This window comes from Dryobates pubescens, chromosome 20 (genome assembly GCF_014839835.1).
Source record: "Dryobates pubescens isolate bDryPub1 chromosome 20, bDryPub1.pri, whole genome shotgun sequence".
NCBI classification, from domain to species: Eukaryota; Metazoa; Chordata; class Aves; order Piciformes; family Picidae; genus Dryobates; species Dryobates pubescens.
In genome coordinates this window covers 2,785,474-2,810,020 of record NC_071631.1, presented here as the reverse complement: position 1 = coordinate 2,810,020, position 24,547 = coordinate 2,785,474, and the positions used below count along the sequence as shown (strand labels likewise).

Here is a 24,547-nt window from a genome sequence, read left to right as displayed (position 1 = left end):
AGCATTGGTCAGATCCCCTCTGGGGCTGCTCTTCTCCAGGCTCAACAACCTCAGGGCTCTCAGTCTTTGCTCCTCACAGAGCTGCTCCAGGTCCCCAAGTTCTTTGTAGCCTCTCCTGGACTCTATTCAGTAGTTCCCTGTCCATCTTGAGCTGTGGAGCCCAGAACTGGACCCAGTACCCCAGGTGTGACCTCACTGGGGCAGAACCTGCCTGGGGATGTGCTCATTTGGGTGCAAGAGTGAGGAGCCCCTGGGCTTCTTGTAAAGGACTCTCCTGGGCCTCCAGAACCACCTCCAGCAGCCCTCACTCCCTCCCTGGGAATTTGCTTCTCCCTGTTCCAGGACCACAGCTCAACTCCCAGCCTCCAGCCCTCCTGCTCCTGGGGTCCCTGCAGTAAACCTCTGCATCCCAGGTCCCTTCTCCCAGCACATCCCGGTCTTGCCATGTTCATCCCGGAGGTGGGAAGGGGCTGAGTGAAGGAGGGGATTCACCCTTTGCCCCCCCATAAGCAGAGGGAGGGCTCAGCCCTGTGCCTGGGGGTCCCTGCAGCCTGCCAGGGATAAGCTGCGGATGCGGCGGCAGAGCCCAGGGGAGGAGTCCCTGGGAAGAGGGATTCCGCGGGCTGGCAGCTCCCTCTCGTGGGGAACTGCAGCTGAAGCGTTGGGCTGCGGAGCCCCAGCTGCGCTGCACAGCTGGAGTGCAGGGCCAGCCCCGGCCGCAGGCTGCCCCTGAAGGGCTTGGAGAACCCGAATCCGCTCCCCCGAGGAGAATCAGGTCGAGTCCAGGCTCCGTCTTGGTCCGGGGATGGAGAGCGGTGCTCCGGGAGGCTCCAGCTCCCCCTCTCTTCTCAGCACCACTTGGTGGCGTTTGGGGCAGGGCTTGGGCGCTCCCCAGCTGCTTCCTTTCCCCAGCTGTTTGGGTTTCCAGCTCCCTTCTCCCGCTGCTGGCAGCCAGCTTAGGATTCCCGGGATAAGTAGTTGTGAGGAGCAGATCCGGAGCACGTTTGCCACTCCCTGCAAGCAGCCAGGCTCTGGCTCCTAATTAGCAGGCAGCCCTCAGTGCCTTGATTGAATTCCAGCCTGCAACTAAACCCTTTGCAATTCACTCCCAAATCAGATTCTCATTGTTCCTTCTTAATAAACCCCTGGCCAATCCCCCCCCTCCCCCCCGGGTAGCTTGGGTGGATGTGGAGGGGTGGGCCAGGGGCTTCCAAAGAGCTGGGAGAAAGCGATTAAGTGAACAAAATGAGGGACAGGACACTTCTGAAGAGCTGAGGGGTGATGGATTGAAGCTCAAAGAGGGAAGATTGAGACTGGAGAGAAGGAAGAAATTGTTTGCAGTGAGGGTGGGGAGAGCCTGGCCCAGAGAGCTGGGAGATGCCCCATCCCTGGAACCATCCCAGGTCAAGCTGTCTGGGGCTCTGAGCACCCTGCTCCAGCTGCAGATGTCCCTGCTGGCTGCAGGGGGGTTGGACTGGGTGACCTTGATAGGTTCCTTCCAACCCAAATTGTTCCATGGTTGGGCCTCTCACTCCAAGGACACTGAGGGATTGGAGCAGGTCCAAAGCAGGCAACAAAGCTGATCAAGGTCTGATGAGGAGCAGCTGAGGGAACTGAGGTTGTTCAGCCTGTAGAAAAGGAGGCTGAGGGGAGATCTTCTGGCTCTCTACAGCTCCCTGAAAGGAGGCTGGAGCCAGGTGGGGGTTGGGCTCTTCTGCCAAGGAACAAGTGAGAGGACAAGAGGCAATGGCCTCATGCTGCTCCAGGGGAGGTTTAGGTTGGGCATGAGGAACAATTTCTTTGCTGCAGGAGTGGTCAGGGGTTGGAACTGGCTGCCCAGGGAGGTGATGGAGTTCCCATCCCTGGAGGTGTCCAAGAAACCTGTGCCCATGGCCCTTGGGGCCATGGTTTGATGGCCATGGAGGTGTTTGTTAGGTTGCTGTTTGGACTGGGTGATCCTAGAGGCCTTTTCCAAGCAAACCAATTCCATGGTTCCACAATGATCCATATGGAGACCCCCTTTGCTGCACAGCCAGCTGTGCCTGGGCAGAGCAGAGCACCCAGTGCTGGGGCTAGGAGCTGCTCCTCACCAGGCTGAGCCTCATCCTGCTGCACCCCCAGCGCCGCTCAGCCTCCCTCTGCCCGGGGCTCGTCCCCGGGCGGGCGGCAGCGATGCTGAGCGGCACGGGAGGGGTGCGGGCAGCCTTTGGCAGCAGAGCTGCCTGGGCTTTGTGGCCCTGCCAGGCTGAACGGGCTTCTGCTAATCAAGAGGAATTGATTGTTATTTATCTCACAAAGCTGAGCCCCGGCGCCGCGCAGCTTTCATCCCTTCCGCCGGCACCGACGGAGCCGCCCGGGGAGCCCGCAGGAGCCGCAGGGCTCCTATTTAACCATTACGAGATCAATACTCCTTGGAATGCTGCTAATGGCTCCTTGGCCCGTTTGAGCTGACCCTGCGCTCAGCGCTGCTGAGGACACACCTTGAGGAGCGGGGTCGGGTTTGGCCTCCTCACTCCCAGGAGGATTTTTGAGGGGTTGGAGAGGTCCAGAGAAAGGCAACAAAGCTGGGGAAGGGTCTGGAGAACAGGGCTGAGGGAGCTGGGGGTGTTTGGCCTGGAGAAAAGGAGGCTGAGGGGAGACCTTCTGGCTCTCTACAGCTCCCTGAAAGGAGGCTGGAGCCTGGAGCCAGGTGGGGTTGGTCTCTTCTCCCAAGGAAGGAGTGATAGAACAAGAGGCAATGACCTCAAGTTGCACCAGGGGAGGCTTAGGTTGGACACAAGGAGCAGTTTGCTGCAAGAGTGGTCAGGGGTTGGAACTGGCTGTCCAGGGAGGTGGTGGAGTCCCCACCCCTGGAGGTGTTCACTGCCCATGTGGCCCTGGCACACACTTTCTATCAGTTAAGGTCATTACTCCTTCAGTTAAGAAATTGTTCCTCATGGCCAACCACAGCACATCCCCCAGTGCCATGGCCACAGGTTTCTTGAACACCTCCAGGGATGGGGACTCCACCACCTCCCTGGGCAGCCTCTTCCAACCCCTGACCACTCCTGCAGCAAAGAAATTGTTCCTCAAGTCCAACCTAAACCTCCCCTGCTGCAACCTGAGGCCATTTCCCCTTGCCCCACCTCTTGTTCCTTGGGACAAGAAACCAACTCCAACCTCCTCTCTTCCTTCACAGGAAAGGAAACTTCTGCTCTGAGCCACTGCTGCTCTAAGGAGCTTCTTGGGAGACCAAAATTGTCCCCCAAGGATGGGGAGGAGCAATTGAGACACCCAAGAAGGGGCTTGAAACAACAGCAAAGCTACCTTCAGCCCTCAAATACCAAACACCCCACCCCCAGCACAGCCATGGCTTGAGTCAAAGCAATCAACACAGCATGAAGAATCCACCTGGGGCTTATTGCCCATGGTTTGACAAGCTGGGGTTGGGTTGGGTTGGGTTGCTCTTGTCCTGCTCATGGTTACAAAGGAATCCTATTTGGCAAAGATTTACAGCTGCAGGAGTGCCCTGCAGAGGTTGGGTCTGGGAAGCCTCTTAAATAATCAAGCCCTAAGGTTTGGGGGTTTAAAAGTAGCTGGAAGAGGAAGAGAAGAGAAGAGAAGAGAAGAGAAGAGAAGAGAAGAGAAGAGAAGAGAAGAGAAGAGAAGAGAAGACTCCAAAGAAATAGAAGATGGCAATGAGAAGGTGGCACCAAGGAACCCAGAGGCTGGCAATGAGAAGGTGGCACCAAGGAACCCAGAGGCTGGCAATGAGAAGGTGGCACCAAGGAACCCAGAGGCTGGCAATGAGAAGGTGGCACCAAGGAACCCAGAGGCTGGCAATGAGAAGGTGGCACCAAGCAGGACACAGCAGAGTGAGAGGGTTTATAGAAAAGACAATTTATTTCTCTGGGGAAGGGGGGCTGGGGATGGGCAAAGGAGGCAGGTGATGACCCCAAGCAACGAGGGCAGGCCTTGGGGTGACCTCTCTTTCTTCTCCAGTGTCCTCCAAGCTGCGAGTAGGAGGCGATGCCTCCACCAGATGAAGCTCCCCCGGCTGTGTTTCCCCCCCTCGGGTGGCTGCCCCGAGGCCAACGTCCTCCCACAGCTTGGGCTGGGCTCAGGAGGTTGCTCCCTGGGGCTTTGCAGTTTTGTGGTGCCTTTGGTGCCAGGCCTGGCGTGGGCCTGCTGGCCAGCTGTGCCCTGGTGCCCCCTCAGTAGATTGGTCCTTTGACGGCCCCCGGCTCGGGCAGGCGCGCGGCGGCGTACGCCGAGGCCGCCAGGCAGGCTGCTGGGTCACAGAACCCCGGCAAACCGGCAGGACCGGGCAAGCCCGGGCGGCCAGCCTCCCCTGGGGAGCCTGGCAAGCCCCTCTCGCCAGCCTTGCCGTCCAGAGCGTGCCCAGGGATGCCAGGGAGACCTGCAAAGGGAGCCGGTGGGTGCCGCGCTTGAGCGCAGAGCAGAGCAGGGGCTGGGGGAGTGCTGCCGGTGGGGAGGGGGCAGGACAGCAAGGGAAGGGCAAGGAGGGGCCAGGGAAGTGGCTGGCAGAGCTGTGGGCAGCAAGGAGGTGGCAAAGGGCTCTTTGGAGCTGTGCAGGTTTGCAGGGAGGGGCCAGAAGTCACAGCCGGGCTCGGGATCGCAGCAGCAAGGGGCATGGGGGCTGCTGCCGCCCCGTGGGGACTCGGCACTGCCTGGAGAGGGGGATGGGAACTCACCTGGGATCCCTGGGGGCCCTGGCATGCCTGGGTGGCCACGTCCAGCCTCTCCTCTCTCCCCCTTCTCACCTCGTTTCCCTGCAGGGAAGGAAACAGGAGGGAAGGAAACAGGGAGGGAAGGAAACAGGAGGGAAGGAAACAGGGAGGGAAGGAAACAGGAGGGAAGGAAACAGGGAGGGAAGGAAACAGGGAGGGAAGGAAACAGGAGGGAAGGAAACAGGGAGGGAAGGAAACAGGGAGGGAAGGAAACAGGGAGGGAAGGAAACAGGAGGGAAGGAAACAGGAGGGAAGGACTTGCCGGCGCTGCAGCAGGCAGCACAGACCCCGCAGGGGTGTGACAGAGCTGCCCCTGCTCAGGGACCAAGGCTGGGGACAAGCACCGCAGGAGGGGGCAGGGCCAGCCCCCAGGAGGGCTCTTGCCCAGCACGCTGTGGGTATGGCCACCAGCCACCTACCTTTAGGTCCTACATTGCCAATCTGCCCAGCAGCACCCAGGATGCCAGGGACACCTCGGGGGCCCATGGGTCCGTGTGGGCCTTGCTCGCCGGGTGGCCCCGGAGGGCCGGGCGGTCCAGGGGGTCCCACAGCACCAGCTCCACCCAGGGCAGCTCTCTTGGCGCTGACAGCCACCTCAGCCAGCTGCTCTGTAGGGCAGAGAGGGGCCAGTGTGGGACAGGACGTGGTGGCAGCCCCCCAGCTGGTGGTGCCCTGCCTGCGCCCTCACCTTGCAGCATCTTCAGCACCACGTCGACGATGTGCTGGTCCCCAGCGTCCCGGCCCTGCAGCAGGGAGAGGAGGCACACCTCAGCAAGGGAGGTCACTCCTGTCCCCACCTGCACCCACAGAGCAGGCCCCATCCCCACCCACCCCGCTCCAGAGCCTCTCCCTGCACCCCACGACAGCTTCCCACCCTTCTTTGTTTTCACTTCACTCCTGGTGCCGGTGCTCAGCCTCAGTGTCCAACCCAGACCTCCCCTGCTGCAACCTGAGGCCATGCCCTCTGGTCCTGTCTCTTGTTCCTAGGGACAAGAGCCCAACCCCAGCTGGCTCCAGCCTCCTTTCAGGGAGCTGCAGAGAGCAATGAGCTCTCCCCTCAGCCTCCTCTTCTCCAGGCTGCTCACCCCCAGCTCCCTCAGCTGCTCCTCCCCAGCCCTGCTCTCCAGACCCTTCCCCAGCTCTCTTGCCCTCCTCTGGTCCCACTCCAGCCCCTCGGTGTCCTTCCCGGAGTGAGGACCCCAAAGCTGAACCCTCAGCAGTGCTGAGCACAGGGGGCCAGTCCCTGCCCTGCTCCTGCTGGCCACACCGCTGCTGCTGCGAGCCCGGGTGCCGGCGGGCACAGGGGCGGGGGGCACTCACCGGCACGCCCCTCCGGCCGGGCATCCCCGGCACGCCGCGCTCCCCGACCAGTCCTCGCGGCCCGGGGGGGCCCGGGTAGCCTCTCACCCCGGGTGCTCCAGCATCCCCTGAGGGGCCAGGGAAGCCCAGCTCCCCCGGGATGCCTTGCTGCGGTGGAGACGGAGAGCGGCATCAGGAGCTGGGAGCTCAGCCCTGCCCTCGGCACGGGGGCTGCCCCCCGAGGCTCCCCCCCGCGGCGGCCTCCGGTATCAACCGCTGCGGCCGGGATCTGAGCCCCAGGCAGGGGAAGAGCCTGAACCCAGGGCTGGATGCGCTCCCTGAACTCCATCTCCAGGGAAAACACTTCCTCAGGCCACCAGTCTGCCGCAGGCACCAGCTCCATGGATCACCTGCAGCTGAGGGGCTCTCAGGACCACCCAGCCTGAAGGTATGAGGAGCCCCTTGCTCCCAACAGCACCCCCCCTGCCACTCCCCTGCCCCCAGCCACCCCCCTGCCACTCCCCTGTCCCCAGCCCCCCCCTGCCACTCCCCTGCCCCCACCCCCCCCGCCACTCCCCTGCCCCCACCCCCCCCGCCACTCCCCTGTCCCCAGCCCCCCCCCCGGCACTCCCCTGCCCCCACCCCCCCCGCCACTCCCCTGTCCCCAGCCCCCCCCCCGCCACTCCCTTGTCCCCAGCCCCCCCCGCCACTCCCCTGCCCCCAGCCCCCCCTGCCACTCACCTGCCCCTTTGGCCCTGGCTCTCCTGATTCACCCTGGGGACAGAGGGCACAAGAAATGCAATGTGGAGCCAGCACAGACTGGGAGCTGCAGCATCCCCCCCGTGCCAGAGCACACTGTGGAATCCTCGAGGTTGGAAGGGACCTCTGAGCTCCTCAGGTCCAGCCGTGGCTGCACGGGCCAGGAGCATGCTGGCCAGGAGCCCCCCAGCATGGTACCCACATCCCTCCTCCTCCTCGCCCCAGGAGCCACCTGCAGGGCCCTACCTTCTCTCCCTTCAGCCCTGCCAGGCCATGGACACCAGGGTCTCCCTAGAGGACAGGCAACAAGACAGGAAGAGATTAGGAAGAGATTCTTTACTCTGAGGGCAGTGAGACCCTGGGGCAGGTTGCCCAGGGGAGGTCCTGGATGCCCCCTCCTTGGAGGTGTTCAAGGCCAGGTTGGATGAGGCAGCCTGGTCCTGTGGGAGGTGTCCCTGCCCACAGCAGGGGGTTGGAACTGGATGGTCTTGAAGGTCCCTTCCAGCCCAACCCTTTCTGTGAAAGGTGACCTCTCACCACCAGCCCCCAGAGCCACTTTAACTCCTCCTTACCCCCCCCTGCAACCAGGGTGCTGGAGGGGTGCTGATGGACAAAGCTACTGGTGTCAGTGGGTGCCAGCCCCCTTGGAGGTGGGTGCCAGCCCTGTGCCAGCAGTTCCCCACCCACCCCCAAGTCAGGGCAGGGGGGTGAGGTACTCACAGTGCTGCCTTTGGGGCCAGTTTTCCCTGGGGAGCCCTGGAGAAAGGAGGTTTTTAGAGGGGGGGTTCAGCTCAGCACAGCTTCCCTGAGCTGGACCCCAAAGCAGCCCAGCCCCTGCAGCCAGGAGCAGTCACCTTGTCTCCTTTGACTCCTGGCAAGCCTTGGGGTCCTGGGATTCCTGGGGGACCCTGCTCGCCCTTTGGTCCCTGGAAATGGAGGTAAGATGGGGAAAAAGCAAAATGAGTGAGGAGAGGGCTTGGGAAAACTCTCCCCCCACCACCAGAGCATCCTCCCCAAAGCACTGAGCTGTGTGGGCAGCTCCTCATCCCCCCCCCAGCATCCCAGCCTGGTCCTCCAGCATCCCAAACCTGTCCTGGGGGGAGAACAGGGCAGCAAATGATGATGGAAGCTGCCCTCCAGCTCTGCCAAGGGGGTGGGGGCTCTGCCAGGGATGGGCTCCCATTGCCAGGCAGCCAGAGGGACAAAGTTCACTTTTTGGCTGATTTTCCACCCCAGAAAAGCCTCCCAGAGGGGCTGAGCAACTTCCCAGGCCGGGAGGAAATTCCTCTGCCGGCTGGGGCTGCAGACCCAGCGTGGCCCCAGGGGCTGCTAATCCCTGAGCTGTTTGCCCCAGCAGCTAATCCCTCTTGCAGCAGCCAGGCACAGCAGGATGGGGCAAGGGATGGATCCCAGCTGTGATCAAAGCCAGAGGGGCTGTGCAGGCGGTGCCAGCCCTGCCCCACTGCCCCAGCAAAGCCAGAGGGGCAGTGCCAGCCCTGCCCCACTGCCCCAGCAAAGCCAGAGGGGCAGTGCCAGCCCTGCCCCACTGCCCCAGCAAAGCCAGAGGGGCAGTGCCAGCCCTGCCCCACTGCCCCAGCAAAGCCAGAGGGGCAGTGCCAGCCCTGCCCCACTGCCCCAGCAAAGCCAGAGGGGCTGTGCCAGCCCTGCCCCACTGCCCCAGCAAAGCCAGAGGGGCCGTGCAGGTGCTGCCAGCCCTGCCCCACCCCACAGCCATGCCCAGGTGAATGCCAACTCACCACTCTTCCCTGCTCTCCTGGGGGGCCCACAGGGCCACGCTCCCCTCGGTCACCCTGTGGAGACCCAGGCAGAGAGCTGAGTCAGGAGCAGCTCCTGGAACCACCACAAACCCCTCGGTGGCCCTGGACTCACCTTCAGCCCGGGGACACCCTGAGGTCCCTGCTCACCACGAGGTCCAGGCTCACCCTACAAGGGGAACAGAGCCCAGAGAACAAAGGCCAGAGCAGCTGCTTCCCCTGCACCCCTATGCCATCAGCTGCCCTCCAGCCTTGCCTGGGGCACATCTGGCCCTAGCCCCTGCAGCCACACAAAATGCTGGGTGGCCAAGAAGCTGCTGCAGAAGGAGCCCCAAGAGCTGCTCCCTAGAGAAGCTGCTGCAGGGGCTGAGGGCAGAGGAGGGATGGAGGGGCTGGGGGGGAGAGGGGTGAAGTGCCCCACTCTGCTTTCTGTTGGACAGCAAAGAGGGAACAGCCCTCAGGCCGTGCCCAGGAGGACCATGCTGGCATCTGCATACTTACAACCTGCCCTGGTGCCCCGGTGCCACCGGGCTGCCCCCGAGCGCCTGCTTCACCCTGCAGCGGGGAGAGGGAGAGGCTTCAGGGACAGGGAGGGCGGCTGAGGGGGCAGCAAGGGCACAGGGCCAGCATGGAGCAGTGAGGAGGAGGGAGCATGCAAGCTGCTGCAGCGCCCCGTTGGGTGAGCAGGGCTGGGGGCCCCGAGGGGCTGCCCCCCAGCCCCGGCTGCCCCAGCCCCACCTTGTCTCCTGGGCCACCTTTGCTTCCTGGCTGGCCTGGCAAGCCCTGTGGGAACAGAAGTGGGATCAGAGCCTGGCACAGCCCTGGAGGCAGTGCCCCTGCTGGGTGCTGGCCCCGGGGGGGGTGGTACTCACAGCTTGGCCCCGGTGTCCTGGTGTGCCCGGGTGGCCAGGCTGCCCCACGCTGCCCTGGGGGGGACAACCAGGCTGTTATGGAGTGGCAGAGACAGGTGCAGAGCCGAGATGCCCACGGGGGGCACCCAAGGGACTCCCAGCCAAAGGCTGGCACCGTCCTCGGGCCCGTGGGGGTCAGCCCCGCCCCAGGAGGCGCCACACCAAGGGCTGGCACTGACACCACTCCCCAGCCCCTCCCTTGCCAGCAGGCAGCGGCACGGGGGCAGGGAGCGCTGCCCAGCGCTGCCAGCCCCTGCCAGGGCAGCTCACCTTCAGGCCGGGGATGCCCGGGCTGCCGTCCTTGCCGTCGATGCCCGGCAGGCCCTGCCAAAGGAGGGAGAGGCGCTGGCTCTGGCCCCTGGCAGAGCCCGGGGGGGTCAGGCTGGGCTGTCCTTGGTTGTTCACAGCTCTCGAGCAGGAAAGCACTAAAAGCATCCCCAGATCACTGCTGGGAGTGCAAAGGCAAAGGCAGAGCAACCCCTCTGGAGAGAGAGCTGCCAGGAGAGAGTGCCCACGGCAGCTGCTGCCTTCTCCTGCTTCTCTGCTCTGGGGCAGGGACCAGCTGGCTTCTGCTTGACCTTGCTGCATTGGTTTGGCTCAGTCTAACTCCTCTGCTCCTTTCTCTGCTCCTTCTTGTCCAGGGGGGTAAGGGGGAGGCAGAGAGGGAGAGGCTGGTAGGATCAGAGAATTGTCAGGCTTGGAAGGGAGCTCAAGGCTCAGCCAGCTCCAGCCCCCTGCCATGGGCAGGGACACCACAACCACAGCAGGTTGCTCACAGCCACCTCCAGCCTGGCTGCAAACACCTCCAGGCAGGAGGCTTCTACCACCTCCCTGGGCAGCCTGTGCCAGGCTCTCACCACCCTCATGGGGAACAACTTCTTCCTCACATCCAATCTGAATCTCCCCACTTCTAGTTTTGCTCCATCCCCACCAGTCCTATCCCTCCCTGACACCCTCAGAAGTCCCTCCCCAGCTTTCTTGGAGCCCCCTGCAGATCCTGGCAGGCCACAATTAGGTCTCCTGGGAGCCTTCTCTTCCCCAGACTGCACAGCCCCAAGTCCCTCAGTCTGTCCTCAGAGCAGCTCCAGCCCTCTGCTCATCCTCCTGGGATCCTTGCTCTCCACCAAGCCCTGAGAGCTGCTCTGCAGGCAGGCTGTGAGGGATGAGCCCTCAGCAGCCCCCAGCCAAGAGGCTCCAGCAGCTCTGAAGCCCTCTGGGAGCAGCTCTCTGCTCATCCTCATAGCAGCTTCCCCTGGGCCTTGGCCAGGGGGGGTCCTTGTGCTGCTCATTAATTGTGGGTACCTGTAAATACTGCATGTTCTGTCCCTGCTCACTGCATTCCAGTGCAGGTTGGAGTTCTGCTTGCAAGCACAGCTTCCCTTGGCTTCCAGCTGAGCTGGGCTGGCAAAGCTAATGCTGGGGGAGGGGGGGAGGGACAATTTCCAACCCACCACAGAGGCTCTGAAAGGTTTGTGGTTGGGGCAGGCAAAAAGAAAGGCTGGGAAGGGAAAGGAAAGCTGCAGCCCTGAGCTGAGCCAGGAAGGAGGCAAGGTGAGCCCAGCTGGGGCAGAGAGAGGCAGAGAGATCTTCTCCTTGTGGGCACAGCAGCCAGCAGCTGTCACTTACATTCTCCCCCTTGGGGCCAATGTCTCCTTGGGGACCCCTGATGCCACGGCCACCCTGGAGCAGGAGAGAGCCAGAGTCACTTCAGCAGCTCTCTTGGTGCAGGGGATGGAGCTGGGAGGAGAAGCTGCCCATCAAGGTACCCTGGGCAAAGCCCCTCTCTGTGCCAGGCAGCAGGGCCCAGCTGGGGAGAGGGGGCACTGGCCCCCCACAGGGCAGTTACCTACCAGGTCTCCCTTCTCACCAGGGTCCCCAGGTGGTCCCTTGGGCCCTTCCTTGCCCTGGAGGGTAGAAAGATGGGGGCTGAGCAGGGGGTCCCCTGCCTGTCCCACAGCCCCCAGGGATTTGGGAGGGCACTCACCGGCCGCCCGGCTGCTCCGATGGTGCCAACCATCCCCTTGTAGCCAGCAGGACCCTGCAGAGAGGACAGGGAGGGCTCAGTTCCTCCCATCCCACCCCCAGCCCCCAGCCAGGCCTGAGCCCAGCAGCAGGAGACAGCATCCAGCTCCCCAAGGTGGCCAAACAGCCACCTGAGCGCTGCTGGAGCAGCACCACGGGAGCTGAGCCCCCTGAGCCCGGAGCCGGGCGCCCCACCGCTGCTCACCGTCTCACCCTTGGGTCCTGCCGTCCCAGGATAGCCCCTCGGGCCCTGGGGACCCTGTGGGAAGGAAAACAACATCCACCTTAGCTAGAAACAGCCCAGGGGGGAGCCCCAATTAGAGCAGGAGGCAGCTGTGGGAAGCAGCCAGCCCGGCCGGACAGGAGGGGCTGCAGCGGCTCTGCTCGGCCCTGCCTCTGCAGCCCCCCACCAGCTGCTTTTCCCAGCTGTCAGTTCAATAACAGCAACTGGCCCAAGCTGGTGCAGCTCCCCCCCAGCACAGCCCTTGGCTTCAAAGGGGGGTTTGCCCTTTTCCTGGCCTGAAGGGCTCAGCCCATTAATTGCTTTGCATCTTCAAAGCGCTCAGCGAGCTCCAAGGGCTCTAATCCGGCAGCCCCGCGGGGAGCTGGGCACTGCACCCCCCCTGGCAGCTGGGCTAAGGGGGGGCTCAGGGGGCTTGGGCACAGCCAGCAAGTTGTCCACCTCAAGAAGTGTGGAATGGGCTGCCCAGGGAGGTGGTGGAGTCCCCATCCCTGGAGGTGTTGAAGAGGGGACTGGATGTGGCACTTGGAGCCATGGGTTAGTTGGTCAGGAGGTGTTGGGTGGCAGGTTGGCCTTGATGACCTCTGAGGTCCTTTCCAACCTTATTGATTCTGTGGTTCTATGTCTCCAGCAGGATGTGGCTTTGCCACCTCCCTGGTGGCAGCTCCCCAGCTGGGAGGAGGGGGATGGAGGGGAGGAAGGTCCTGCTGCAGTCTCAGAGGTGGCTCCACAGGAGCAAGGGCACATTGGGGTCCTGCCTCTAGGGTCTGGGGTCAGGCACAAACCAGTTGCCCCCAGCTCCTGGGGCACCCAGGGGTCTTTCATAGGACAGAATCACTTTGGTTGGAGAAGACCTCTGAAGAGCATCAAGTGCAAGCATTGAGGAGCAGCAGGGAGGAAGGAGCAGCAGGGAGGAAGGAGCAGCAGGGAGGAAGGAGCAGGAGAGAGGAAGAAGGAGCAGGGAGGAAGGAGCAGCAGAGAGGAAGGAGCAGGAGAGAGGAAGAAGGAGCAGGGAGGAGCAGGGAGGAAGGAGGAGCAGAGAGGAAGGAGCAGCAGAGAGGAAGAAGGAGCAGGGAGGAAGGAGCAGCAGAGAGGAAGGAGCAGGAGAGAGGAAGAAGGAGCAGGGAGGAAAGAGCAGCAGAGAGGAAGGAGCAGCAGAGAGGAAGAAGGAGCAGGGAGGAAGGAGCAGCAGAGAGGAAGGAGCAGGAGAGAGGAAGAAGGAGCAGGGAGGAAGGAGCAGGAGAGAGGAAGGAGCAGCAGAGAGGAAGAAGGAGCAGGGAGGAAGGAGCAGCAGAGAGGAAGGAGCAGGAGAGAGGAAGAAGGAGCAGGGAGGAAGGAGCAGCAGAGAGGAAGGAGCAGCAGAGAGGAAGAAGGAGCAGGGAGGAAGGAGCAGCAGAGAGGAAGAAGGAGCAGGGAGGAAGGAGCAGCAGAGAGGAAGAAGGAGCAGGGAGGAAGGAGCAGCTCACCGGAGGGCCTGGGATGCCTTGCTCTCCAGACAGGCCAATGTCACCCTTGGGACCCTGGGGAGTGATGAAGAGGAGCAGTGTGAGTGTTGAGGTGGAGCAGAGGTACAAACCACCCTGAGGACCCAGGACCACCCTCACCCAGGAGCCAGCAGGGGCTGGGCACAGATCCCTCCACCCAGGGAGCCGCTGTGGGAAGACCACCCTGCCCACCCAGCCCTGACTCTCCCTCCTCCCTCCCCCATCCCTTCCCTCCCTTCCCCCTTCCTCCCCAGTGTCCCCTGCACCCTGGGCCAGCCTCAGCTTCCCCAGGAGCAGGCAGGCATGCCTGGCTCCCCCTGGGAGGCTGCTGGAGATGTCACTGACCTGCCTGCCCTGCCTGCCAGGCTCCCCGAGGGCACCAGGGCGGCCTCTGTGTCCCTGAGGGCAAAGGAAGGTGATGATCCACCCTGGGCTGAGGCAGCACCCTCACAGCTGCAGCACCCAGAGCCACCCTGCCCATGACCCCCCACCCTGGGGTGCCCAATGGGGGGCTCAGCATCCCCCTGGGGACGAGGTGTGGGGCTCAGCATCCCCCTGGTGATACAGTGTGGGGCTCAGCATCCCACTGGTGGCATGGTGAGGTCTCAGCATCCCCCTGGAGACACAAGGGAGGGTGCTGGGGATGCTCCCTGGGTCTCAGCATCCCCCTGGAGACACAAGGGGGGGTGCTGGGGATGCTCCCTGGGTCTCAGCATCCCCCTGGAGACACAAGGGGGGGTGCTGGGGATGCTCCCTGGGTTTAACCCCCTGGGCTTTGGGGTGCAGGGAGCTGGCAGCAGCACGGCTGGGGCTGTGGCATGAGGTCTTGCTCCCCAGGAAGAAGCTGGAGAGCCATGGGGGACCTCTCCTAGAGCACTTTTGCCCCCAGGGCTCTCTCCATGCACAGCTTTGTGCTCCCAGGAGAGCAGAGCAGCTCCTGAGCTTCCCAAGCCTCCAGGGCAGGGAAGGTTCCTCCGCTGGAGCACAGCATGCTGGAGGTGATGGAGACTCTTCTCTCCTTGGCAGCTCCCTTACCTTCAGTCCCTGCAGTCCCTGGGGGCCCTTGGGACCTGGTGGGCAGCTGGTGGGGCACTGGTGGGGAAGAAGCAGCACAGGTTGAGTCAGGAAGGGACCCAGAGGCTGTGGAGAAGCTGCAGGGGGAAGGGCAGGCTCCCACTCCGGGTGCTGAAGCCAGGCTGTGCCAGGCCCCACTGCTGGCAGCAGCTCTGCTCCCCCAGCCCCAGGGTACCCTGGTGGCTGTGGTTGAGAGCAGCTCAAGCTCCTCCAGCAGCTGTGACCCTGCCAGGCCCTGCTGAGGGGCCAGGGCAATGGCAGCTCTCACCAAGAAGTCAGCACTGCCTTCCAGTCCTTGGATGTGTCCTGGGGGGCCCTGGAGGGAAGGAGACCATCAGCACCCGTGGCTGCCTCACAGAGTGCTGCAGCCACAGAAGGGTTTGGGCTGGAAGGACCTTGGAAGGTCACCCAGTCCAACCCCCTGCAGCCAGCAGGGACAGCTCCAGCTGCAGCAGGTTGCTCAGAGCCCCCAGTGACCAGGGAGGGTGCCAGGGAGGGTGCCAGGGCTGGGCATCTCCCACCCCTCTGGGCAGCCTGGGCCAGGCTCTCCCCACCCTCAGTGCAAAACTGTTTGGCAGGAGGGGTGAGTGTTACACCCAGGAAGGGGAGGACCGAGGAGGGGGGTGAGGGGGTGCCAGAGACCAGATCCCAGCCCCTGCTGCTGGGCTGAGCCTGGCTGGGGGCTCCTCCCTGCTGCAGCAGGCACTGCTGCCTGGGCAGATACTCACTGGCTTCCCTGGAGGACCTGGGGGGCCCCGGGGGCCATCGGGGCCAGGGTCACCCTAGGAGAGAACAAGCCCAGGAAAGAGGATTGGGGGGGGTGGGGGCAGCAGGCACTGCTGGGGCTGGGGGGCAGGGGGTGGGGGCAGCAGGCACTGCTGGGGCTGGGGGGCAGGGGGGTGGGGAAGCAGCAGGCACTGCTGGGGCTGGGGGGCAGGGGGGTGGGGGCAGCAGGCACTGCTGGAGCTGGGGGGCAGGGGCTGGGGGCAGCAGGTACTGCTGGGGCTGGGGGGCAGGGGGTGGGGGCAGCAGGCACTGCTGGGGCTGGGGGGCAGGGGGGTGGGGGCAGCAGGCACTGCTGGGGCTGGGGGGCAGGGGGCAGGGGAAGCAGCAGGCACTGCTGGAGCTGGGGGGCAGGGGGGGGGGAAGCAGCAGGCACTGCTGGGGCTGGGGGGCAGGGGGCAGGGGAAGCAGCAGGCACTGCTGGAGCTGGGGGGCAGGGGGTGGGGAAGCAGCAGGTACTGCTGGGGCTGGGGGGCAGGGGGGCAGGGGAAGCAGCAGGCACTGCTGGGGCTGGGGGGCAGGGGGGCAGGGGAAGCAGCAGGCACTGCTGGGGCTGGGGGGCAGGGGGCAGGGGAAGCAGCAGGCACTGCTGGAGCTGGGGGGCAGGGGGTGGGGAAGCAGCAGGCACTGCTGGGGCTGGGGGGCAGGGGGTGGGGGCAGCAGGCACTGCTGGGGCTGGGGGGCAGGGGGTGGGGGCAGCAGGCACTGCTGGGGCTGGGGGGCAGGGGGTGGGGGCAGCAGGTACTGCTGGGGCTGGGGGGCAGGGGGCAGCAGGTACTGCTGGGGCTGGGGGGCAGGGGGCAGCAGGCACTGCTGGGGCTGGGGGGCAGGGGGGTGGGGAAGCAGCAGGCACTGCTGGGGCTGGGGGGCAGGGGGTGGGGAAGCAGCAGGCACTGCTGGGGCTGGGGGGCAGGGGGGAGGGGAAGCAGCAGGCACTGCTGGGGCTGGGGGGCAGGGGAAGCAGCAGGCACTGCTGGGGCTGGGGGGCAGGGGGCAGCAGGTACTGCTGGGGCTGGGGGGCAGGGGGTGGGGGCAGCAGGGGCTGGGAGGGGCTGGGGGACACTGGGGGACAGGGATGCAGGCACAGAGTCCACCACCCCTCCATCCCCCCTGTGGAACCTCTCTCCCCTGCAGCCTGGGGACACTGCTGCTGAGCTCAGGAGCCCCACAGTGTGGTGTGAGGAGGGGAGGCTGTCCCACACCCCCTCCTGCCCCCTCACCTTGGGCCCCAGCGCTCCAATCTCTCCAGGAAGCCCAACCTGGCCTGGGAGCCCCTAAGGAGGAGACAGACATTCACCCAGTGAGGGGGCTTGAGCCTCAGGACCCCTCCTTTGAGGGCTGGGGAGATTTGAGCTCTTCCAGCAGGACCCTGAGCAGGGGCTCTGGCTGCCCCCCTCCCCCCCAAGCACTTACAGGTGGTCCTGGCAGGGAAGGACCCTGCAAGAAAAAGGAAGACACAGTTGGTCCCAGCTCCCCAGAGCCCCCCAGCAGCCCTGGCCCGAGGAGGGCAATGCCCACCCTGCCAGCAAGGCTGCAGCTGGGGGGGGCTGGGGGCTCAGGAGTGGGTCCATCGCCAGCCCCCATGGCAGAGGCAAATACTCACAGGGAGCCCTGGTGGCCCTGGGAGTCCAGGCTGGCCCTGTTGGGACAGCAGGGGAGAATCAGGAGCAGAAGGAGGAGGATTTGGCCCCTCCAAGCCCTGCTCCACTGCTCTCAGCTGCCACAAGTCCTCCCCCCAGGGAGCAGCCTGAGTGCCCTGTCCTTGCCAAGCACCATCCCCCCTGCCTGCAGCCATGGCCCCCCCATGCTCCAGGAGGGCAAGCTGGGAGCAGCTTGCCCACAGTGGCCTCTCACTCACTTTAAGTCCTGGCCCACCGCTGGCTCCTGGCTCCCCTTTGGCTCCTGTCAGGCCCTGCAGGAGGAGAGAGAGGATGGGAAATGGGCTGCAGCCCTTCTGCCCTCTTTCCATCGTGGGGAACTTCTCCTCCTCACTGCTGTGCACATCACCCAGCAAGCCTGCAGCTGCTACCTGCAGCTTCCTGCCCTGGGGCCTTCAGCAACCTGCTCTAGTGTGGGGTGGCCCTGGGCCAGTGTGGGGTGACCCTGGGCCAGTGTGGGGTGACCCTGGGCCAGTGTAGGGTGGCCCTGGGCCAGTGTGAGGGGTCCCTGGGCCAGTGTGGGGTGACCCTGGGCCAGTGTGAGGGGTCCTTGGACCAGTGTGGGGTGACCCTGGGCCAGTGTGGGGTGACCCTGGGCCAGTGTGAGGGGTCCCTGGGCCAGTGTGGGGTGACCCTGGGCCAGTGTGAGGGATCCCTGGGCCAGTGTGGGGTGACCCTGGGCCAGTGTGGGGTGGCCCTGGGCCAGTGTGAGGGGTCCCTGGGCCAGTGTGGGGTGACCCTGGGCCAGTGTGAGGGATCCCTGGGCCAGTGTGGGGTGACCCTGGGCCAGTGTGGGGTGACCCTGGCCAAGGCAGCAGTGCTGGCACCAGCTGATCTTTCAGGTCCCTTCCAACCCAGACCATTCTATGCTGCCCCCAGCTCTGAGGGCATGGAGAGCCTGCAGTGATGCTCCACAGCTGCCCAGCTTCAAGCCCCCACGCTGGGGCTCAGCAGGGCCCCTCATGCCATCCAGCAGGGCTGCCCCAAGCCTGGCAGAGGCATGTGGGGAGCTCAGCCTGCCTGTGATGCCAGCTGCCCCAGCTCCAAGGCAGTGCCTGGCTCCCCTGTCCCTCCCTGAGGGCTGTGCCAGGGCTGGAGTTTGATGGTTTGAGCTTCACCCCCAGGGCAATCCCTGCACACAGGGCACACAGGGCTGGTGGAGGTGGAGAACCCCTTGCTCTGCCCTGCAGCCTGGCTGAAAGCTGGCAGTGGCAGCTGGCATTCAGTCATTGTGGGTTTCTGTGGTGCCACCCAGAGAGGCAGAAGAGGATCCTGCAGTCTGCAGGTCACTGTCTGAGCCTGGCAGCTGCTTGCCCCTGCTGCGTCTGGGCAGGGGGTCAGGCACCCAGCCCAAGCCTCCCCTGGCACCCAACAGCACCCCTGGGTGCCCCAGCTGGAGGTGCCAGGAGCTGGCAGCTCCATCCCCTTTCTGCTTACCGCCTCTGGGCAGTGGGGGAAGTCACCAGTGCCACCCAGGTGGGTGCCAGGGAGGGGGTTCCAGGCTTGCCCCAGGGGGAAATGGGAGCTGAAGCTGGGGGAGGGCAGCAGCTGCAGGAGAAAAGGAAAAGCCTTCTCCTCTTGAGGGCTGTGGGTGCCCTGTGGTGGCTTTCTTGGCATGGGCTGGAGGGGCACAGGCTTTGGGAGCCTGGGCAGTGGGAGGGGGTGGCAGCAGCCCTGCCTGAGCCCTGCTTCATTGCCTGCTGTGCTTTCAGCTCCCACACCGAGGGATCTGGGCCCTTTCTTGGGTGATCCATGTGCCAGGAGGAGTTTGCTGAGAGCCTGCTGCAGCTGGGGGCACTGGGCAGGAGGACACAGCAGCCTGGTACTCACATCGATGCCAGGCTTCCCTGGGGGTCCATCCGGACCAGGGGCTCCAGGATCCCCCTTGATGCCCTGTAGAGGAGAAGAGCTGATTGAAAGGAGCTGCTCCATAAGGGGGGAGGCCCCCAGGGGGCGGCAGGGGGGGTGGCTACTCACCGGGGACCCAGGGGCACCAGCAGGGCCTTTGTCACCCTGGGGAAAGGGAAAGAAGGGAGGGAAAAGGGAGCTGTGCCCCCATGGAGCCGGGCAGGGCAGTGCAAGGAGCTCAGGACCCACGGCTCCCATCCACCTCCCCAAGCTGGAGTGAGGTGCTGGTTGCCCCAGCACACCAGCCAGGGCAGGATGGGGCCAGCAATGAGAGGAGAGGGCTGGGCTGGGGCTGGGCTGGGGCTGGGGGAGGGCTGTGGGCACCTGGAGTATAAATAGCACTAAAATAACACCGGGGGAGGGGGGGAGAAGTCCAGGAGAAAAGCTGCTTTCTGCTGGCTCACAGATCTCCCCTCTGTGCAGCCTCCAGGGAGGCTCCAGAGCCCCAGCCTCCTGCCACAGCCCTCCACCACCTCCCTGCCCCGTGGGCACCCAGCTTGGGTGTCCTGCTCCTCACCAGCCCCCCCTCCCCCCCAGCTCCCCTTCCTCACCGAGCTGATCCCCGCACCCAGCCCCTCCAAGCGTCCTCCACTCCCCCCCAGCCCCCTGCCCCCAAACTTCCCTGCTGCTGTGCTCCCCAAAAAGCATCCCAGGCCTCCCTTCCCGAGGTGGTTCCCCAGGCTGCTGTCCTGGGGAGGTGGATGGAGCCGTGGTGCAGGAGCTGTGCTCCCTCCTGCCAACATTGCTGCCCACCAAAAGCCCCCCCCGAAGCTGGAGACGCTCCACGGGGACCCTTCCACCCCGGCCCAGGAGCAGAGCAGTGTGGGAACCACAAGGCATCGGCATCCCCTGCCCTCTGCCAAGCCTCTGCCCCACACAATGTCCCTCTTTGTGCCGGGGTCCCTCCCTCCCTCCTTCCCTGCAGCCGGCACGGGTTCCCAGCCCAGCACTCACATCGATGCCGTCGGCTCCTGGCACTCCTGGGGGACCGGGGGGCCCTCGTGGGCCAGGCTCTCCTGGTGGCCCTCTCTAAGGGGGAGAAGGGATGAGACCCCACGTCAGGAAGGCGCTGCCAGACCCCCAGGAGAAGCTGGGGGTCAGAGGGAGCCCAGGACACTGCACTCACCGCTGGTGTGTGCTGGGGACCCAGCTCTCCAGAGCCCCCCAGCTCTGCCCTTCCCCTGCATCCCCCACTGCCCAGCGAGGGCAGGGAAGGAGAAACCCAGGAACCCCCCCTGGAGCTCACAGCCAGCTCCCCATCCCCTGCCCAGCGTCTGCCCCACCAATGCCCTCTCCTGCCCTGGTGCCTCCAGGGCTCCAGCCCCGATGTGGCAGTGCCAGGGCTTGCCAGGTCGCCTCTCGGCTCGGGGTGCAAGCCCAGCTCCGGGATTTCCCGGCAGGATTTCGGTGCCTGAAACCGGGGATGAAAGGGGGACCCCGAGCCCCTCCACGGGCGCAGTCCCCCCCTGCCTGGGGCTGGCTCTCTGCCTGCAGCACCGCACAAAAGCTCCATTCAGCGGCGGCAGGGAGCTCCTCGAGCAGCCTGGCCCCAGCTTTGAGGTTTGCACAGGAGCAGCACTGCAAAGAAATCTCTGTTGTCCTAACGGGGACTTCGGGGAGGGGGGGGGGAAGAGATTCCAGACCCGGCGACCGAACCCCCCTCACCCCCTGGCGTTCCTGGGAATGGAAACCAGACAGGCTGGCGGGGGCCAGGCTCCTGGGGCTCCTCTGTCCTCTCCCAGGTTATTTATTTGCAAGTGAAATCGCTGCAGGATGAGAGGAGCTGCTGCTTTGGTCCTGGAACCAGGACTGCTCCAGCTCCACCTTGGAAGCAGAGCCACGGGCAGGGGGGGAGCGAGCACGCAGCCCTGGGAGCACCCATGAATGGCAGCACCCAGCCCTGGCAGCACCCAGCCCTGGCAGCACCTATAAATGGCAGCACCCAGCCCTGGCAGCACCCATGAATGGCAGCACCCAGCCCTGGCAGCACCCATGAATGGCAGCTTTGTGCTGCCCAGAGGCTTTCTTGCTCCGAGAGCTCCACCGTCCCCCTTGCTCCCAGCCCAGCCCCAGCCCCTGCCCCCACAAGCCCATGGCATCCCTAGGGGGGGCTGCTTTAGGAAGGCAGTTGCCCCCTCCCCAGCTCCCTGCAGCCTCTCTGCCCGTTCCAGCAGGCAGCTCAGGCGCTGCAGGGGCAGAGTTTTCTTCAGTCTGGCACTGCATTTCCCCCCTCCCAGGTGGAGGATGCCAGGAGGAATGCTGCCTGCCCGAGGAGCAGAAGGACTTTGCTTCCTTTTGCTTCCCTCCCGTGAATGAGAGCGAGCATGGAAAGCCCACCAGGACCCCCAGCACCCCCAGCGCTGGTGTTCCTCTCTGCTCACCCTCGGCAACCCCCTGCGGAGCCTTGGGAGGGTCAGAAACTCTCTCCCCCTCCTCAGCCCAGCTCAGAACCCCTCAACCCAGCTCAGCTCCCCTCAGCCTAGCTCCCAGCACGTCCCAGCAGAGCAAATCGCAACTTCCCCAGGTGATGAGCGGTGGAAGATGTGGTGGCTGCAGGGCAAGCAGCAGAGAGTCCCCACGGGGGGAAGAGAACTGAACTTGTTTAGCTCACAAGCCCCAAACCTGCAGAGGAGTCCCTGTCCCGCACAGCTGGAGGCAGGCTTTTGGCGTGGACAAGTCCCCAGGGGCTCAGGGCTGTGGGTCCCAACTGGGAGCTGACTCCATTCCCTCCAGCGAGGGAAAAGGGGATGGGAAAGTAAGCAAAAAGTTCCAGGGGTGCTCAGGACGGTGAGTGAGCATCTGCCACGGGGGAGGTGCTGAGCGGCCCCTCTCTGGCTCCTCTTCAGCCCCTCTCTGTCTCATCTTCAGCCCCTCTCTGTCCCATCTTCATTCCCTCTCTATCCCATCTTCAGCCCCTCTCTGTCCCATCTTCATTCCCTCTCTGTCCCATCTTCATTCCCTCTCTGTCCCATTTTCATCCCCTCTCTGTCCCGTCTCCAGTCCTGCTCTGTCCCTCTCCAGCCTCTCCCTATCCCATCTCCAGTCCTGCTCTGTCCACCTCCGTTCCCTCTCTGCCCCTCACCCCCCTCCCCCCCAGGCCGGGGACTCACGATCTGGGCCAGGCAGAGGCAGGAGGCTTGCAGCAAGATCCAGAGCTGGAGCCAGGGGGAAGCCATGGCAAGGGCAGCTGGCACCGAGCGGCGATGGCCTCGTCCCGCTGAGCTCAGGTACGGCGGCGGCCCCGGCTGCACAGCCGGACACCGGAGACGAGCAGGAGGAGGAGGAAGAGGAGGAGGAGGAGGAGGAGGTGGGGGCTCATTAATATGGAGCAGGGGGATGAGGGCAGGCTGGCAGCTTTGGCTGCCCGCCCCTGCTCAGGTGAGCCTATGGCTGGTTTGGGCGGGAGGTTGGCGGAGGCTCTGGCACGATGGTGGCAGAGGTTTTGGCACGGTGGGGGCAAAGGATTTGGCACGATGGTGGCAGAGGTTTTGGCACGATGGTGGCAGAGGATTTGGCACGATGGTGGCAGAGGTTTTGGCACGGTGGGGGCAAAGGATTTGGCACGATGGTGGCAGAGGGTTTGGCACGGTGGGGGCAGAGGTTTTTGGCATGGTGGGGGCAGAGGATTTGGCACAGTGGGGGCAGAGGATTTGGCAGGATGGTGGCAGAGGGTTTGGCACGGTGGGGGCAGAGGGTTTGGCACGGTGGGGGCAGAGGTTTTTGGCATGGTAGTGGTGGAAGCTTCGGCATGAGTGGCACAGAGGGACTTTAAAGCAGCCAAGGGGCTGGCAGGTGAAAGGGCTGAGCTGGGGGCTGCTGTTGGAGCTGCCTGGGGAGCCCCTGGCCAGGACATCTCTGTGGGCACCTCCAGGAGCGCCAAGGTGCCCCCTGTGACCTGCTCATCACCATGCCTGTGCCAGTGCCATGGGCACGGCGCTGCTGAGGGCTGTGGTGCCCCCACCCCCAGGGCCGGGGCAGCGCTGGGAGCCAGCTCCTGCCCCCACGGGAGGGCACTGGGTGATTCCTGCCCGGGATGCCCATCCTGCCGCGGGTCCTGGGGCACTCCTGGCAAACGTCCTTGTGGGCCCAGGAGGGCACTGGGAGGAGAAGGGGGCGCCGTGCCAGGGGGTCACCCAGCTGCTCCCCCCGGCCCTGGCAGGGCACAAGGCCCATGCCCACGGTGAGACAGATGCCACACTCATCACCCCCCTGTGCCCAGCTCTCCCTACCCAGCTCCTGCCTTTGCTGGCAGCCGCCCCCCAGCTCCCAGGGAACACTGGGATGAATCATCTTCCTCCTCCTCCTCCTCCTGGAGGGCTCGAAGGCTCTGCAATGCTGCAGACTGATTCATCGGGGTTGGGGGGGCTCAGTGACACCCCCCAGAGTGGGCAGGCTGCTGCTTAGCCCCCAGCACAGGGCAAGGATGGCAGAGCAGTGCTCCGCATCCTCTCCCGTGGGCAGGGGGCCACGGCAGCACCCAGAGCAGCTGGCACCGGTGCTGCACTGCTCTGGGCTGGTATCTCCTCACCAGTTTCACTCCCTGTGTCCCAGCCTGGTGCTGGGGGGGGGAGAGGGGCTCCTACCCTCCCCACTCCCCCCTCAGTGGGCAGCTCCAAGCCTCGCTTGGTGGCAGGGAAACACTTTCACCAAAACCTGGGGGTTTTGAGAGCAGAAACCCTTTGGGGCTGCAGGCTGGCAGCACCTCGTTTCCAGAGCAGCTAAATTTGGATCCTCACCGTTCCTGGCTGTCCCCTGGGATATTTCTGCTGGTGCCTGAGGCAGATGCATCCATCCCAAGCACTGCCACCAAGCCCAGCATCTTTCTGGGACAGGAGTGTCACTTTGGGAGGCATTATGCAATTCCAAGTGTCTCCCAGGTTACTACAGAGGGACTTTGTCTCCTCCTTTTTGATGCCTTTGCTCATTTGATTGCAGCTTGTCATGGGTTCCCAGCTCTGCCCCCAGCACCTCGCCATGGGAATCCTGGGATTGGGTTCATGATCTCCTGTCTTGTTCAGCCTTTTTTTTATCCCCTTCATTAATTTTATCCCGGGATCCAACTGGAGCATCCGTGATCACTCCCCTCCTCCAATGTACCCCCTGCCCATGGGGTCCTCCCCAGCGGCCTGGCACTGGCCACAGACTGCAGGGACTGTGTGGGAAATGGGGTGAGGAGGAGCTGAGCCCCACGGCCAAGGGCTCCAGGAGAGCCATAGGGCAGCCCCCCCAAGCCATGGGTATCTCTGGGGCAGAGATCTGGGGCAGGAATGGAGGTGCTGAGCTTGGACCTCTTCCTTCTCTACCTCCTCCAGGGAGCATCTCTCTGTTCAGCCCTCCAGAACTTCACCATCCCCCCTCCCTCCCACAATCATCACCCCCAAACCACCAGCCAGCACCTCTAGACCGCTCAAGCCCCCAGCCAGCCTCTCACACCCCACAGCACTCCTTCCATCCCACAGCCACTCCTACCGAAACTCCACCCAGCACCCCCGTACCCCATCCAGCACCCCCAAAATCTCCAGCCAGCCCCTCTAAGCCCCTCCAACCTGCTACCCTTCACCCCCAAGTACCCCGGGACCCTGAATCCCTCCAGCCAGCATCCTCGAACCCTTCAGTCCCCCAAATCCCTTACCCATCACCCCGAAGTCCCCCAGTTCCCCAAAGCCCCCCACCTCTCAGCCTTCCCATCAGCCCAAACCTTCCAGCCAGCCTCCCTAAGCCCCCCCAAACCCTCCAGCCCCACAAACGCCCCCATCCAGTACCCCCAAACCCCCCTCCCATCACCCCTGTACCCTCTCCAGCCATCCCCCAAGCACTCTAAGCCCCCAAACCCCGCCCCCCCCGCTCTGCACCCCTCACCCCTCGAACCCCAAAACTCAGCCCCCCCCCCCCCCAGCCCCTCC

General features: G+C 64.3%; 1 protein-coding gene across 1 annotated transcript; it reads right to left on the bottom strand.

Annotated features, from left to right (window-relative positions):
- Positions 1 to 3,874: 3,874 nt before the first annotated feature.
- On the bottom strand, positions 3,875 to 21,909 carry COL9A2 (collagen type IX alpha 2 chain). Its single transcript, XM_054170756.1, has 32 exons — positions 21,755 to 21,909; positions 19,599 to 19,673; positions 18,714 to 18,749; positions 18,567 to 18,629; positions 16,937 to 16,990; positions 16,682 to 16,717; positions 16,492 to 16,515; positions 16,299 to 16,352; positions 15,024 to 15,077; positions 14,564 to 14,611; positions 14,257 to 14,313; positions 13,567 to 13,620; positions 13,204 to 13,257; positions 11,702 to 11,755; positions 11,459 to 11,512; positions 11,325 to 11,378; positions 11,101 to 11,154; positions 9,745 to 9,798; positions 9,436 to 9,489; positions 9,302 to 9,346; positions 9,065 to 9,118; positions 8,679 to 8,732; positions 8,546 to 8,599; positions 7,643 to 7,714; positions 7,509 to 7,544; positions 7,035 to 7,079; positions 6,771 to 6,803; positions 6,051 to 6,197; positions 5,419 to 5,473; positions 5,150 to 5,338; positions 4,695 to 4,772; positions 3,875 to 4,399 (listed from the first exon to the last, which is right to left on the bottom strand). The coding sequence occupies exons 1-32, from the start codon at positions 21,818 to 21,820 to the stop codon at positions 4,194 to 4,196; spliced, it is 2,067 nt and encodes a 688-aa protein (XP_054026731.1). The 5' UTR covers positions 21,821 to 21,909; the 3' UTR covers positions 3,875 to 4,193.
- Between the last annotated feature and the right edge of the window lie 2,638 nt (positions 21,910 to 24,547).